The sequence below is a fragment of the Synchiropus splendidus genome, chromosome 2, assembly GCF_027744825.2.
Source record: "Synchiropus splendidus isolate RoL2022-P1 chromosome 2, RoL_Sspl_1.0, whole genome shotgun sequence".
Lineage (NCBI taxonomy): Eukaryota > Metazoa > Chordata > Actinopteri > Syngnathiformes > Callionymidae > Synchiropus > Synchiropus splendidus.
In genome coordinates, this window is record NC_071335.1 from 37291758 (window position 1) to 37308071 (window position 16314).

General features: G+C 43.8%; 1 protein-coding gene across 5 annotated transcripts; it reads left to right on the plus strand.

Annotated features, from left to right (window-relative positions):
* Window positions 1-466: 466 nt before the first annotated feature.
* LOC128754481 (ligand-dependent nuclear receptor corepressor-like protein) lies at window positions 467-15489 on the plus strand. Of its 5 annotated transcripts, XM_053857131.1 has the most exons (8): window positions 467-751; window positions 1295-1360; window positions 1450-1532; window positions 3882-4008; window positions 4451-4675; window positions 4808-4898; window positions 9830-14265; window positions 14347-15489. In XM_053857131.1, exons 1-8 carry the CDS (start codon window positions 658-660, stop codon window positions 14352-14354), a joined length of 5130 nt encoding a protein of 1709 aa, XP_053713106.1. In that variant the 5' UTR covers window positions 467-657; the 3' UTR covers window positions 14355-15489. The 5 variants fall into 5 exon arrangements, with proteins under 5 accessions (XP_053713106.1, XP_053713105.1, XP_053713107.1 ...); XM_053857130.1 differs by having other exon boundaries at window positions 9830-15489; XM_053857132.1 differs by having other exon boundaries at window positions 4826-4898; window positions 9830-15489.
* Window positions 15490-16314: the final 825 nt, after the last annotated feature.

The following is a 16314-nucleotide window of genomic DNA, read 5'->3' on the forward strand; positions in this document are numbered from 1 at the left end:
CAGCCCAGTTTCTGGGAAGACTCAAAATTCAATTTACACCTCAAGGGTGAGCAATACTCTAAAGAAAGCGAGAAAGCGATGCACATATTTTGACAAGACATAAAAGACTTTGTCATGGCGGAAAGTCCCTCTCTTCAACTGGGGACGTGGGTATAGACACTATGCTTCAGCCCCATAGAATACATCGGATATAGAGCTATTGCCTTTGTTTTTTGAGTCCTGGTTAGCACATGTGCAGTATTAACTCATCTCAACACCTCCCCTGTACAGGTCGTCATGTTTGCCCACAAATACATCCCTCATTGTCACCATGGTCGCACATATGGACAGTACGAATGGTTGGGCCTATTGTTGTGTACCACACCTGGACTGTGTGCCCATTAAATATGATGTCGACCGTTGCCTTCCTTTTCCATTCTGCGCGCGTTATAGAAGCATTAACTCCAAATCCAGTTCACTAGAACTGAAGAATTCTTCTGGATACACGGTGAAGCGTTTGCGTTGGCAAATGTCTGGACATGCGATAAAGCCAGTGGCGTGAAGTAGAAAGTACAACAGCACCGCTCAGAGGAGGGGTGGCAGTACTGCAGCTGTTTTGCTGCCGAGTGGAGAAGGAGGCCGCTTCCTGTAGTCGGGGAGAGAGGGGGAGGACGCAGAATGGCGGCCGTGCAGTGCTCCAGATGCACGGCAGAAAGGAGAGGGTTTCGGCGAGAACTTGACTCGTGGCGATACAAATTGATCCATTGCGTTGGTATGATTGCAATCAAATAATGGGCATTGTTTTTCAAAATTGAGATGACGTGTTTTCCGGAGCACTTTCCGTCATGTTGAGCTACCGTGCTAATATTTACAAGCCGGCTAATCGGCGGAGTTAGCCGCTTTCTTTGTCCCATCTAGCTGCCTTTTTGGCCACTCTTATGGGATTTTTCTGTCGTTCGACTGCATGACAACCCATTTTAAGCTGGTTAGACTGTCGTATCACTTGACATTTGCCTTCCAAATTGGAATCTGAGTAGATGTTGCGGGGTTTATTGACTTTTATGTTGGCAATGCTAATGCTACGAACATCGTTCATGTTGGTGTATTTGTAGCAAGGGAGTTTTAGCCACACGTTTATTCCTTTCTTACCTAACACATGCAAATGACAACTTGTGGCAAATGTAGTTCATCCTATAACCAAAATAGGATTTCGACTGCTAGCCAAACACATTGAATGGGCTTCGGTTTTTGACAAATCCGTGAGTTTTGTTTTGTTTTGTTATCACAGCTGACGTTTTTATGTGTTGTTTTTCAGGGTTTGAAAGTATTCTGGAGGGAATATATGGCTCAATGCTAATGAGAGATCTTAATTTATTCGATGGTAAGTTCAAATTAATAACTTAAACGGAAAAAAAATATTATAGGTGTTGGGGTTGTGTAAATTGTCAACTTCACTTTTTGTGACGACAGACTGTGAACCTGAAGAACTGGATGATTGGTCCCCAGAGTCGAGTGTCTCTCACTGCACATTCTGCAACCTTCCCATAGACAGAGTAAGTTGAAGAACAAACACGTTTTGATTATGCTGCTCTCGCATATGTCTAAGGTCAGCTGGATGATAAACCTGCAGGTATCCAAATTCACGCTATTTTTATAAGGCTGATCAGTTAGTCGAACTTTCGTTCACAGTTACGATTGATGATGATAGTCATCATTCATTGATTCGCCGAACTTTCATTGTGTCCTGATGCACTGTAAATGACATGCTGGGCCCCACCCTGCAACATTCCCTGCACCTAACAGTTGAGTGAGTGCGTGAAATGGCTATTGCTTAGGGATGCTCCGATCGATCGGTCACGATCATGATCGGCCAGTTTCAGCGTGATCTGTGAATGACGATCACAACTGATCACATGACAGCCGGCGCTCTGATGAAGTCCTGTGCTTGTGATGCGTCCACACCTCCCTCCCAGCTGCACACTCGGCAGCAGAATGTCTGCCGTGGAGCTTCTTTCAATCTGCATCCTGCTGCACATGCACAGGAAAATGCTGTGCAGGGAAGCGTGTCAAAATGAAATGCGCCATTTAAAGCGCCAGCACTTGACAGTGCACAGAGAGTTTAAGAAGCTTGTGAAAGTGAGACCGCTGGTTCCTCAGCAGCTGGCTGTTAGCACAGCGACCACTTAGCAACCCCCGCCGGTCCAAGCGTGACATTCGGAACGCTAAGCAAATTGACCAAGGAATAATGATTAATTTCATCGATCTCGATGACCAGATCGGTCTGAAACGAGCAAATCTGTCGACTTTTGGAGTCTGGTGCAGCGTTCATTGGCCACCTGAATCTGAAATGTTTGACAACGTCCGGAGTGGAAACTTTCATAAATTCACTGTCTCTTGAGACCCGCTACAAGAGGCTAGTATGTAAATATTTCATAAACATAGTAAAGTCTCAAGAGATTCACCAAAGTGTGATGTCTAACATTGAATTAAATGTTTTTCAGTTGTCCTATAATAATAATAATAATAATAATAGTTGCTGCATGCTGCAAGGTTTTTCAAGGTTTTGCCTCCTTGAAGAGGTATATCAAAACATGTCTGGTTCTGTGTATGGTTCATTTTTTTTCACATGTACACAGAAGGTCACGTCATTTTGACAAATTATTTGTCGATCCATGTCATCGGTTTTGGTGAACAGTAGCGGTGATCAACATTCTGGCTGATGGGTATCAGTGAACGGCAGCAAAAATCCTGATCTGGAACATACCTATTATTGCTATGTCCTAATCAAACACCTGGTTTAGATGGTGTCAGTCATCTTGACACCCACTACACAGATTGAGCCTCCCTCCTGTTTAAAAAAAAAAAAAGAGGGAGACGATAGTACTAGCCGCTGTTAAGCGTTGATGCTCCATACCACAGGGATGTGGTTTTCAGCATCAGGGTTATCATTCTTGTCATAACCGTCTAGCTAGCCCTACTATTTAATGGGGAAGTTCCTGTTTTGATATTTGCATGCAACGGCACTTCTAAACTCAAGGCAATTCATTATGTAAGCTATTGTAAGGACAAAATGTTTGAGATTGGAAAGCATTTTCTGCTGTAGAAATAAAAGACTTAACCATTAGTATTGATACAAGCCTATCAAGCAAATATGCCCCAGGTGCGAAGGTGCCTCAGGCAGTGACAACTACTTCACACCAGCAGATGGTGGACACGTGGAAAAAACGTTATAGAAAGGGGAAAACGCTGCTTGAGTCTTGAGGGACAATGAATACGAAGAAGCACCACAATCATCACCTCCACCAAGGAGCTTATGTTTTTGACCACATTGATTTGTCTCTATTCAAAATTGAATACTTGAAGACAGATTTGGATACAATTTTCAGGAACTATGTGAAATGGGACAAGGAATAAATTATTCCTTTTTGGGAGTGATCCGGCGCACCGTCGGCATCCAGGAATGTTCTAACATCGAATGTTTACTCCACCCTTTGCTTTAGTGTAATTCAGGATAGCATTTGTGATAAGGGTGCACTTCCTTGATTTGAATCTGGTCTCCTTAAGACCTGTACATGTGGAGCAGGTTGAGACCAGTGGCAGAAAAAATAATATTGGAATATTTATTTTGTTACTAGTTCTGATTCCACAGTGGTTTGAATGCTGGTACATTTTCGCAAAGGTTCCAACTCTAGTATCACGGTCAGTGTCTCTAAAAGGCTTTAGATAAATTGCTAATGTCTGCATTAAAAGATCTTTTTCTGTAAAGAATAAGTGACCATGACCATGAAAACCTCCCCACATTTAAAACTGATGAATACAACCAGTTCTCAGAATCTACGGAAATATAAAATAGAAGCTCCCGTTTTCAAAGAGGAATAAAATGTATATGTCTGTCTTGACAGGATCAAGTACCCTCAGCCGTCTCACCCCTCTCATCCCCATCTGATTACTCTCCTTGTCAACCTCCAACAATCTCTGAAAGCAGCCAAAGAGCTCACAGGTTTCTTCAGTCTGTGTTCCACAAGAAAGGTGAGTTAGCAAGAAATTCATTGTACAGCTTTGAAAGATGATTTTTTTTCAATTTTTAATAGGATCTGTTATTTTTTAGGATTAACACATGCCGATTGAAATGTCTGCTGTTAACTCTTTGGACTTGTGTACTAGTACCATAAATTCCGGACTAAAATCCCCTAATTTTTCCTTGCTGTCTGAACCCTGTGATTTACATGCAGCTAACATGGATTTTTACATGCAGACAACCTTCATGCCACTAAATCAAACCGATGAATATACATGTTTTATTTACCTTAAAGCGTGCGCCAAATATGCCGTGTTCGCCTCTGTGTCTGCAGCACTGATCTCCTTTACTAGTCTTTTGCATATTGTGAAATATGTAAATAGCTCTCTATATTCATAGGCATCTGCCGCTTGTTCAGTCTCTTATGTGCATTAAAAACATTGTTTTTGACAGATGTGAACATTGGCGGCGATTCCTCCATTCCACTGATTGCCCAAGAACTCATGAAGAAGATGATACACAAATTTGCTCTGGAATATGCGTCCAAGTGCCTGCTAGACACAAGTGCAAGTGTTGTGACAGCAGGAGAGTCATTGCCTTCACCTGAAACAATTGATGGACCTCTGGATCTCACCGTTAGTCGCGTCCAAGTAGTGAAGGAAAAAGAACCTGAACCAGGTAGAAGATGGCTGTGTAATTTAAATTATTTGCAAAAAATGGTATTTCAAAAGTGTTACCTTATTCAATTGACTCTGCATGAATTCAGTTTTGAAACATACAGTTTCAGTTAAAAAAATTTGTAATTTACAGGTTTTACTTATGTGACAGATGGTGTACTTGACCTCTCCAAAAGAAATGCAGTCCAGGCAGCAACAGCAGCGTCTAATGATAAAAGCTCAGGGTAAGTATCTATTTTTTGGAACTGCATCTGTGTAAAGCATGATTTGATTTGCATCTCGCAAAATTTAAGGCATATTATATGCTACTGAACGGTGTCTTTGGTGAGGCCTGGGAATGATTTTATTTGGGCTTGTTTTGTTTGTTAAAATTTGTGTACACAAAATCTATAATGTAAAGAGGAGAAATTTGGACTAAACTCGGACTGATGTGCCTTAAAATGGAGCATAAGTTTGACAAATACTTTACTGACTAGTGCTTGTCAGTTACCATGCTGAACATACACTTTGTATTGTAATAGTTTTGATAGCACATGCCAGCATAGTTTTGTATTTTGTTGGATTTACTGGATTTTGTCGTCAAGCAGACCTAATAGCCTTTTTGCGTTCCACTTTAATCTGCTTCATATTTCCTCGCTGGTTTTACCTTAATGTAGTTTTTGTGTAATCCTAAACATTCAGTCCCCTGTGTAATCTGCATCTGTAGTACTTTTAGTCCTCTCTGCTCTACTGGGCTTGAACATGAATTACTTTCCTTTCCCTGGTAGACACATCAGTTTATAAATAGTGCTTTATCTTTTCTTGCAGTTTTTTTAGAAAACTGATAAATAATATGTATGGGCACAGTGTTGCTATAAATGCTAGCACTGAATTGTTGGTTCCCAGGCAATGATGTATTGGGCTCCATTGTTTAAGTCTCTCTAGGTATCTGCATCCACTCAGTGTTTTTGATGTGCGGGTACTCATGTGACTCCATAATATAACATCATAACGGATCGTCTCAAGGGTTATCGTGCATGTGCAAAATTACTTGAAGACATGATTTATGCTACCTACAAAGGCCTTGATTTTGCATGTCCTGACATATGAACCTATGAGGTATAGTATTGATCTGAGGATAATCATTATCTCTGTCTTTTCACTGTCTTTTGGGGGTTGACTCTTTTATCTCTTGAACGGTAACGTCACAATTGCGCCCTACGATGACAACTGGACGCCATATATTTAGGATTTGAAACGTTGAGCATTCAATCTAATTCTGATTATTCTGCCACTGAGCATCTGGGATTTTCAGTGAAAAGGATGTCTTGTCGAATTCCCCAAAGTAATTACTGCCTCTTCACGTCTCCCACTGACGTGAATAGGCTTGATTACACCTAGTGCGTGTGAAACACCAGCGTGTAAAGAGCAGTCAAGACATAATGGTCACGGTGATGTTACCAACACAAGGAATAAAGGAGTGGACCCCTCGACTTAACCCCCGTCCCAATGCAAACAAAAAAAAACAAAACAAAAAAAAAACACAAAACCATCCATCTCCATCCTGACCCTGCTGTTTGGTCCTCCCATCCTTAGGAGGCAGTGCAGGCAGAAGGACTACATTGAGAGGAGCTGGGAGCTGTCAGAGAGCCTGCTGTCGAAGGCCTTGAAAGATATTCGTTCAGGGAAGCTTCAGGTGCAGCGTGCATCCTTGCTTTATGGAATACCTCTAGCCACTCTAAAGCAGGGTCTAGACAGCCGACTGGAGCAAAGACCAGGGAATTTACTGAAAGTTGCCCCTGGATATAGGGAGTTCAAGGAAGATTCGCCATCATTTCATGCCATGTCATCGATGCTTGGTGGAGACGCCCGCCTCGTTCTACAGAAAGTGGCTGCATGGGCTGAGCAGGCAGAAATTGGTGGGGATGCAGAGGAGAACAGGGACCTGTTTTTGTCGTCCCCACCTGTGAAATTTTATCAGCCAAGTGGTTTGCAAAAAAACCTGTCTCACACCTTTGCCCAGCTCAGGGATGCACTCCAACTTTCTCCAAGCCCTACAAGCCCTAGTCTGGAGCACCCCACGTCCCTACGTATTCCTCAGGTCCGTTCCGCCTCTGACCACACCAGGTCTTTCCAAGCTGACAGCGACAACAAGGCTGAAAGCCTGCGGTTCCCAACAGTAGACGGCGAGTCCAGTTTTCCTGCCAAATCCTCAGCGCCATTCAAACTCAGACCTCCTTTCCTGACACAAGGATGTACAGGAAGTGCCAACCAGTCACCTCAACGCGTGGGACAGCGCACATTCTCTCTGGATGATTCAGAAGATGGCGCAACCCGCGATAAAGACAAGCAACCGAGAAAAAAGCGGGGAAGATACCGCCAGTATGACCATGAACTGATGGAAGAGGCCATTTCTATGGTGATGGGAGGCCGAATGAGTGTGTCCAAGGCCCAGGGCGTGTATGGAGTGCCCCATAGCACACTGGAATATAAAGTCAAAGAGCGTACTGGGACTCTGAAGAACCCACCCAAAAAGAAATCTGCCAACTTTGCTTTGTCTAACTCCTCTGGTTCTGGTTCAAACACCAGTTCAGCTAACTCAGGGACCTTCTCAGCTGCTGCTGCGAACAGGTTGTAGACCATAAACACCTCCAAAACTCCTCAACACTTGAACTAATGACCTCTTACATAGTACTTATTCATGGACACAACACATGCCTTTAAGATATATGAATATTAATATTCAGGTTTTTTTTAATACTTTCTCTGCTGTTGTGTTTGCCTGACTGGTGCTGGGGTTTTTGTGTCAAATCTTAAGTTTGAAAATGTAATGCTTACGTTGGTTCTTCCTTGTAAGCAAAGCATCCCTTGATGAAATCTGTTCCTCAATACAGAGATTAATTTCTCCATAATAGAGCGCAAATATCCGTAGCATCTGACATTTTCTGGAACTGCGATGAAAAATGAAATGACAAAAAGGCTCCTTAAACTGAATATTTTTGTTTTTGACTGCCCAGTACGTAGTGAGTGAAACACAACCGTAGAACTGTAGTGTGATTTCTGTGTTTGCTTTATCAGGTTATTCAGGTTTGATTCAAGTTCTTAAAGCCCTGTGTAAATGGGCTGTTGATGATTGTCATTTGCAGCTTTCTTTCTCTGGGTGACCTCCTTGAACTACTTAAGTGACTTAGAACCTTTTTAAGATGGATTTAAATCACCTCTACAGATAAACGATTGTATATCCAACTACTGTTTTATAAAAGAGATTAGCTTCTGAAGCCATTTTGTTCACATGATGCACCCTCTCTACTTGTACATGCTAGTCTTTGTATTGAGTGCAGTTGGAATGCCGCATGATTTGTAACGTGCACTGTAAAGCCTGGGTAATGTACACTAATGTTTCGTTTGTGAAAATGTTCTTTAAACAGCCAGTTATTTCTGCCTGTGCTGCCGTAGCTCTGATTTGAACAATTATTTAATGACTGCTGCTTGATATTTATTTTTACTTTCGGAGTTCATTTCAGGCACAGAACCTACTGCAAAGGTCGTAACACTGTTAAGCCATAGCTTTGGAAACTGGTTTATACTTGGTGTGGAGTCTTTTTTTCCTAGTGTAGAAACACTGGCCTGTTGAGGGGGCTGAAGGCCTCTCTGCTGGTGTCGTTGAGATTTGTGAGTCTGTACTCTTGTTTGCCTCTGAGATGTAATCATTTTAAGTGACAGGGCTACTACCAAAGCAGCAGTCCAGGGTCGACCACGCGAAGCTGCTCGACTGGTTTTGCTGCGATGGCGGCTTGTCCATTTCCCTTTATGACCTCGTTACCATATATACCTCTGAACTAAATCTGCCTATCGTCCAGTGTCAGGTTTCACCTCAAGGTCTCTGATGATGTCGAATGTGCTTGAGCATAAGCTCCCACCAGCTTAGCAAGCTGTACGGGCTGTTTCGTCTTCAGAAACCGTCATTTGTAGACATTGCCATCAAAGAAATTTTGGCTCCACATAGAGAGCAACTCGTCTTTGTGGAGTGACCTTTTTTACTGGTATTAACTGTGGCACTTGCTGGAGAAGCCTTGCTGTTTACTCAGCATGCTTCTATAAAATGTTTTTTGTGATGTCAACTCAAACTTCATTTTATCCATCCCAATTTAATAGCATTTCAGTGAAGTCATTTCTTCACAGCTTGAATGTTTGACAACATAACACTGCAGGATAGTCTCCGCTGGGATTGTGTAAAGGATGAGATCCTCAGTTTGGAAACAAGTCCAATGCCTCATCGCCACTATCTTTGTTTTCAAATGAATCAAGAGTTATTATACTCAATCCAAGGGGTGGTAGTCGTGAGTAACAAATTCAAAGATATTTATACGTAAATCCATTGTGGCACTATAATTTATAAGAAGCATTTATCGTATATTATAGAAACCTGTTCAATGTCTTGCGTGTTCTTAATATTTATTTATTGATGTGCTAAGGAACTGTGATCCACTAGTTTAATTGTACTTTAATTGCATGAATGCTTTAAATGTTAATCCTCTATTTATTTGATTCTCAAAATGACAACTTAACTATTGTAGTTGTGTAGTGCATTGTGAAAAAGAAGTCATTTTAAAACGTAAAGATCACCAAAATTGAGATTCAACCTTGAACTGCGTCTGACCCTGATGGTCTGAAAACTTGGGTCTTTACACTATGTCTGACTGAGTGAGACGGTGAAACATATCAAAGACATATGCAGTTTGAAATCCTAGTGGTGATGTGTCACTGACTTGATGATTTAATGTTGATGTGTTTGATTTTGTTCTGTTGTTTAATCTTGCATTATACAAATGGGTTTGAGCGTTTCTACAATCTGCCTGTTGCAGAAGTGTTGGGTTTGACTTCTCGCGGCTTGATTAATAAAACCCTCCTCTGACACAATCGAAGGCTTTTTTTTTTTTAAGCAGTTGCACCGTGATGTCAACACGACCAAGCCAAATTCACTCTCACTAAATATGGTCTGCGCACTGTATTATGTAAAACTTAGTTTTACATCCATGTCAGAGTAGCGTTAAGAATTTCATAATTCATATATTTCTTTTAAACTTGTTAAATGAGTGCTAGACTTTGGTTGTTTTGATTTGCCTTGGCAACCACACAAAACCGCCTAACTGAAAACTTTGCCTTTTGCCTCTAGCTGCTGTCTGCCGTCTGAACTCGGACATCAACAGAAGAAGCATCACAAGAACTCGCCATTGAATGCTGTTCTAAGTTCTCTTTGTCCAGCACATGGTTCCTTGCTCTACCAAGTGTTAAAGTTGGCAAACCAGGAAAGACTGCTGCCCTATGCTGATCCCAATCGCTCAAAATGTCAAAGGTTTTGCTGCTGTGGGCATCGATGCGAAGTTACCAGCCCACTCTCAATGGCAATATGTAAAACAGGTGCCCACGACTGCGTACCGTCCTTCCCTTTATCTGAAGAGTACGACAAATACATATCGAATGATGGTCAAGGAGACTGCAAGTGCGATGACCTCGCCCACCAGTTCGCTTTGAAACAAAGCAACACTCCTGCAATCTCCATGTGCTGCTGTCATCAGCGATGTGGGATGGAAATGTGCTCAAAAGGTCGGCCTTATTTACACTGCCAAAGTGTGGATGTAGATCATATCTGCAAAATAGTTGGTGGATGTGCATCCTGTCCGTCACTTGCTCCAAGTTTAGGCCCACCTCCCCCTGTGTGCTGTAGCAAAGCCAATCCGTACCCTAACTGTCGATCAAGACATTCTTGTAAAACACAAACGAAAACAAGAATAAAACAGGAGTTGGACGACTCTCATTGTCCAGTCCTCAAGAGAGAGCGTAGTCCGTCCCCTCCCCCTCTTTCTCCAGTCCCCTCAGACATGCATATGAAAAGTCACGAAAAGCCCCCGTGCCTTCTTCACCAGCCTCATGAGGGTCCTAGATTACTGGGCAAAGCCCATGTGACCTCTTGCTGTCAGGAAGAGCGTTTGGACTCAACAAAAGAAGAGCCAGCGTGCCCAATGTGGACAGCACATGTCCCCAATGGGTCTTCCTTACAAGATGTCATGATGCGCTTCAGTGAGAAACTTGACACCATTAGGCCCTTAGATAAAGGCCAGCCTCACGTGGCTGAGAAGCCGCAGGCTCCTTGTGTCCCTGCAAGCCAGAAGCCTCACTTTCGTGCAGACACACATCTAACGGAGATCATCACGACTGTCTTGCACACGGGCAGCGCAAGTGACTACAATCTCAGTGAACTGTTCAATCGCCAGGACAGCAAAGAGTCCATATCTCCCAATACCCGCTCCCGACGTCGCCAAGAAGTACTCGCAGCCATAGCCAAACCTCCTACGGATGCATCCGCCCGAAGACAAACTCTGAACATTAAACGTGAGCTTGCACAGTATTACAACCGAAGGAAGGTGTTACCTTCAAAGTGCGCAGGACGGAAAAATGGGTGTCATAGCAAGTCTTTGGATGCAGGTGAAACACAAGGGAAAATGGCAACTGAAGAACTCCAGCTGAGCAAAGCACAGGAGATGGAAAGAGAAATAACTATGAATAAAAGTGACAACGGGGGTGTTAATGTAGACCCTTGTTCGCTGGATCCAAAGATGCTGTCAAAAGAAAGAGACTCTGACAGAAGCAAGGCATCTGATTTGGAGGAGAAAGGAGTCACGCACGTGGAGTCGAGACGATCCAGGAGAAACATAGTTCCTCCGCAGCGCTTCTCCTCTTATGTCACAGAGCCTAGAAAGATGTTCTTTGTTGCATGTTTTTCTGAAAACATCTTTAATCAGCGAGCACGGGAGGACAATTGTTTGACTCCACCTTCCTCGGATAAGAATATGTATTCCACAGTCACCGTGTCTGGACCTCAAAACGTCAGTCATTGCTCGCAAGTAAACCAACAGTATGTTGCATTCTGTTCAAAGTCAGACTCTCAAATTCCCAAACCTCTCGAAACGCTCCACGGTAAAAGAAAGGCCCAAACACAGAGCCCAGATGGTCAGACTGACGGCTGCGACTCAAGCGTCAGAAAACTCAGAACTTCTCCAAGAAGACAAAAGATCGCAAAGACAGAGTCCCCGGACATGGACCTTAACATCAGCACAGTTTGTGAGAACTCCGCTACCTCTCCAGTCCAGTACACCAGTCCAATCAAGCTCATGCTTGTGTCGCCTGTGAAAGACAAAGAAGGTTTGAAATACAGTCTGAAAACAGCACCTTCAGGTTTAGATGAGCATCCTCAGGAACCATTTGATCCTTGTGTGGAATCTTCATGGTCTGGGACAGCGCTGAAGTCCACTGACGCCAGTACTCATTTGGAACCTGTTTCCTCTGCGCTGAAGTCAACTACTTTGCGTAAAATATCGAGTTCTCCATCAAAGTCACCAGTTAAGTCAAATTCAACATCCTCACCCGTCAAGTCTCCCTCTTCCTCTGTCAGTTCAGGTTCTTCACCAGCAAAGTTGCCTCTTTCACCGAAGTCTGTTTCACCCAAAACAGTCTCTAGGAGATCACCTGACCTTTCACCAGCAAGGCGTCTCCATGAAACTTCGCCGGGTAAATCTGGCCATGACTCCACCCCCAAGAGACGTCGGGGTCGACCAAAGAAGTTCCGAGCGCAGCTCGAAACAAAAATCAAGAGACCCATTGGTCGACCACGAAAGCAGAAGGCGTCGGAATCAGCGACTGCTCCACCGACGCTTGACAAAAACAATTTGCACGATGATCCGTTAAACAAGAACCTGAAGATCACTGTGGTCTATGGCCGCTCCAGGAGAAACAAGAGGACCGTGTCTGAGAGCTTTGACCCAATACAAATGGAATTTAAAGATGTCTGCCAGGCAGGAACGCGAAGTTCTAGCCGTTTCTCCTCTGCTTCATTGAAGTTGTCGGAGAACCTCATCAACACAGAGCAGTCCATAGGGCCTTTAATGCAGAGCACTAATGTCAAATGCCCCAAACATTGCGATGCTCAACCAGCCAGAAAACCAGGCAGACCTGCTAAAGTCAAAATCTCTGGGATTTCTGTCACTGTTGCCACCATGTCTCCCAAGCAGCGTAAAATCAAAATGAAGAAAGAGTCCAGGGAGTCTCCCGCAGCAGTAAGGCAGAAGAGAGCAACAGCATTTAGATCAACCAAAGACTCCTGCTTAACCGCCAGGCAGTCAAGGCGTGGTCCCCCTCAGGAGGAGGCAGAAATGCGAGACAAGAATAAAGACAGACAGAAGAACAGGTCTGCACCAGTACGTTACTCAAAGAGAGTAAGAAAGCCCTCCATTTACTTCCTTCACGCTGTCGCAAGTGCCAGCTCGAGGTCGCACAGCCACAGTAACGCTCTCCTACGACGCTCCAAGCAGCTTTTGCTCAACAAGGCAAGCAGTGAAATGAAGCAGGAAGAGCAACGAGTTTGTGTGGAAGATGAGCGGCGAGGACAGAAAAAGAGCTCATCTCAGAACGTCAGTAAAATGGCTGAGGTGTCTGTAGACTCAATATTTACCCAGAGAAACCCGCCACGGTGGTGGGCATCTTCCACTGAAGAGATGGCTTTGAACCAAGAGCTCATACAACAAATACAACTCATTTCTGGCAGCTGGGTCTCCATGAAATCTACCAACGAAAAAGGAAAAGAAATGAAGACTAAAGCGAGCACCGACGGAGACGGTTCGCTCGAACACTCGTATCTGGTTAAAGCCCTTTTTGACTGCCCGAGAGATAAACCGTGGTCTTGTAGCACACAGCAGCTTCGCTCCTGGTTCATGCAAACGACAGAAACAAAGTCCCTAAACATTATCAAGAAGGCCAGCTCTCGTAATCCGTACGAAGTGATGCACTTTTCTCGTCCCGTTAGTAAGAAGAGCTCTTGCAGCAGTCCCCAAGCAGAGCGGCTGCGCAAGCATGTCAAGAAATTTGCCAGGGCTGTGCCCCAAAGTCCGTCGCAGCACCGCGCCGCCCTAAGAAGACAGGACGTTAGGAGGAAGATATCGACTTTAAAACACAATGTCAGGCGAAGACTTTTCTCTCACAAGCGTCAGACACAAGGGGCCAAGAGGGAGGTCAGAGGGGGGAATTACCTGATGGTACTATCCAGGGCGAAGAAGAGGTTCCAAACTCGTGATGAAAGGAAAGTCTGGCTAAAGAGGCAGAGAAACAACAAACGCAAAAAGGTGGTGACGCTCAAGGTGGAGGCGGGAAGACTGATGCACAGACGAAATAGGAGCCAAACTCAGGAGCAGGTAGATGCACATAAAGAGCCAAAACATTGCACTAAAGCCTGGAGTCCTGAGACACTGAAGGATTGCCGCGTCTTTCTGAAAAAGATTGACCTTGCTCACCACCGAACACCTGAGCGACCCGACTCCAGTACTGTGACACTGGATGACCGAAGTCGCGTGGGAGGGGTCAAAGCTGTGAAAAGAAAAAGGATGACGACAAGGAGTGCCCGAAAATCCGCCCTGGAACGCGACAAAAGGCCAGCAACACGGCAAAAAGGCAAATCTCGAAGTCCCAAGGTTGGATCTCCTGAACCACCACCAGCCAAAATGATGAGACAATCGAGGATGAGGGGCCTAACCGGACCCAGATGGTGCGACTTTGTCTTTGGTAACTATCCAAACTCTTGACCGCCTCTTCTGACTTTCATTGGAGCTAAAAAAAAGTTTCTCTCTCACTGTTTCCCAATAGGAAGTTAGAAGCACCACACCGCCTCTTTTCTTACTGGGCAGGGAATTCGGATTGAAGTTGTGCCTTCTGACTTTGACCTCGCAGGTCCAGTCTTACACTCTGCAGTCATGTAGCAGTCCACCTTTAACTCTTGCACTATTTTTCTGTACATGTACGTTTTGGTTGTCTCAACATGTCCAGTTTGCATTTAAGTCACACGTTTTCCCATGCAGCGACTGCTCTGCCACACCTGTGTCAAACACTCCAGCCATTGAATTTTATATATTTTTTGCCGTTATTTAATTAAATCTTATTTAATGTCGGATTTTTTTAAGCGACTACAGCCTTTGCAATATTTTTATGAAGCGTAACTTCATGGTTGGAGTTGCCAAATTCCCAAGGAGCAAACCTTGTTTGCTACTCTGCTTATCAATGCTGGACACTCTGGTCCAGACGTTGACAGAAACCTTATTTTTGTAGTGTGTGGCTGTGTATTTTGTGTAATAAGTTCTTTTTAAATGTCTCCCCTTTGTTTGCCTGAGGCGTGTGCACTGACTTCAACGGACTTCAACTTCCTTCATGTTGCAGTTAGCTTCACTGGGCTGCATTCATTTTCTCTTGATATAGGTTTTCCATTGATAAGCTTACTGTTGGGTGTAAAGAAATCATGCCATGATATGCACACAGTCCTAGTGAGACCTATAAATATAAAGGAAGCTACACTGAACAGATAATATGCAGTTAAAAAAAGCAGATTAATCCCTCTCCTCACAAGTCCCAATTTTGCACAACCTCCCTCCAATAGATGGTGCAATACAAAGCTGTTGGTTTGTCACAATGTATTTATATTTTATTTCTCAGACAAATGGATGTACACAAGAACCAACGACGACGTGTGATTGAAATAGTTCCCTTCTGAATCTTTTGTCAAAGCATTACTACTTTTCAATGTTTTCGAGTTTTGTTGCGTCTTAATGTCTTTTAACAACGATGCCTCGCCCCCTCATTGATGCTGTGTAGATCTGTTGCTGGTCGGTCAATGTGGACCTGTGACATGTATCTGACCTCCCGTGTGTTGTTTCTGCAGTTGCGCAATGATCGACTGAAGAACTCGGTGCTCTACTTTTTTTTTTAACGTATATTGTTCTTAACAGATTGTGTCGCCTGTGGTTAGAACAATAAACATTTTTTTAAAGGCGTGGTCTTTCTTTCTCACCATCAGAGCTCATTCCTGAGAACGCGGTGTCAATGAGGGGATGAAGTCAGTCATGTAAGCGCATAAATTTGGCAAGGTCTCGGGATGCATCTTGATTTTATGGCTTAGACAGTGACGGTCTCATGCCACTAGATGGCAGTGGTTCATTAGTGTTACAGAATAGTAGCCTCCAACCAAACACACACACACATACACACACACACACACATATATATATATATATATATACACACACTCACACACAATTAAAAAACATTCGAATGCTTTATTTAAAAATAAAAAAAATCACACGTTCCATTCCTCAATGTGAATTACACAAATTGTAAATACATTTTTAAATATTTTAACGCTATTATAAGCTATTACAGACACAGCCGACGCCGGGTTGCTCACAGTGGTCCGGGTGACCGCTCAGAGTCTGTGGGTTTGCTCAGACACATGAAAAATTAGAGGGAACATTGCAGGCCATGAAGAGGGTGCAGTCTGACCTTGTCCCTGGAGGTGGCGCTGCTGTACCAGACCGTGATAGAGGAGGTGAGGATGGACTGGATGATGGCTGTGTACAACTCCACCAGCAACTTTGGATCCTAGGAAGCAGATGGAGTCCACAATAGGAATGGGTAAACCAGGCAACATGAGAGGGGACAGAGAAACTGTGACTCTCCTGAAGTCTATGACCATCTCCACTGTCTTCTGGGTGTTCAGCTCCAGGTTGTTGTGGCTGCACCAGGACACCAGCCGCTCCACCTCCCTCCTGTAAGTCGACTCATCTC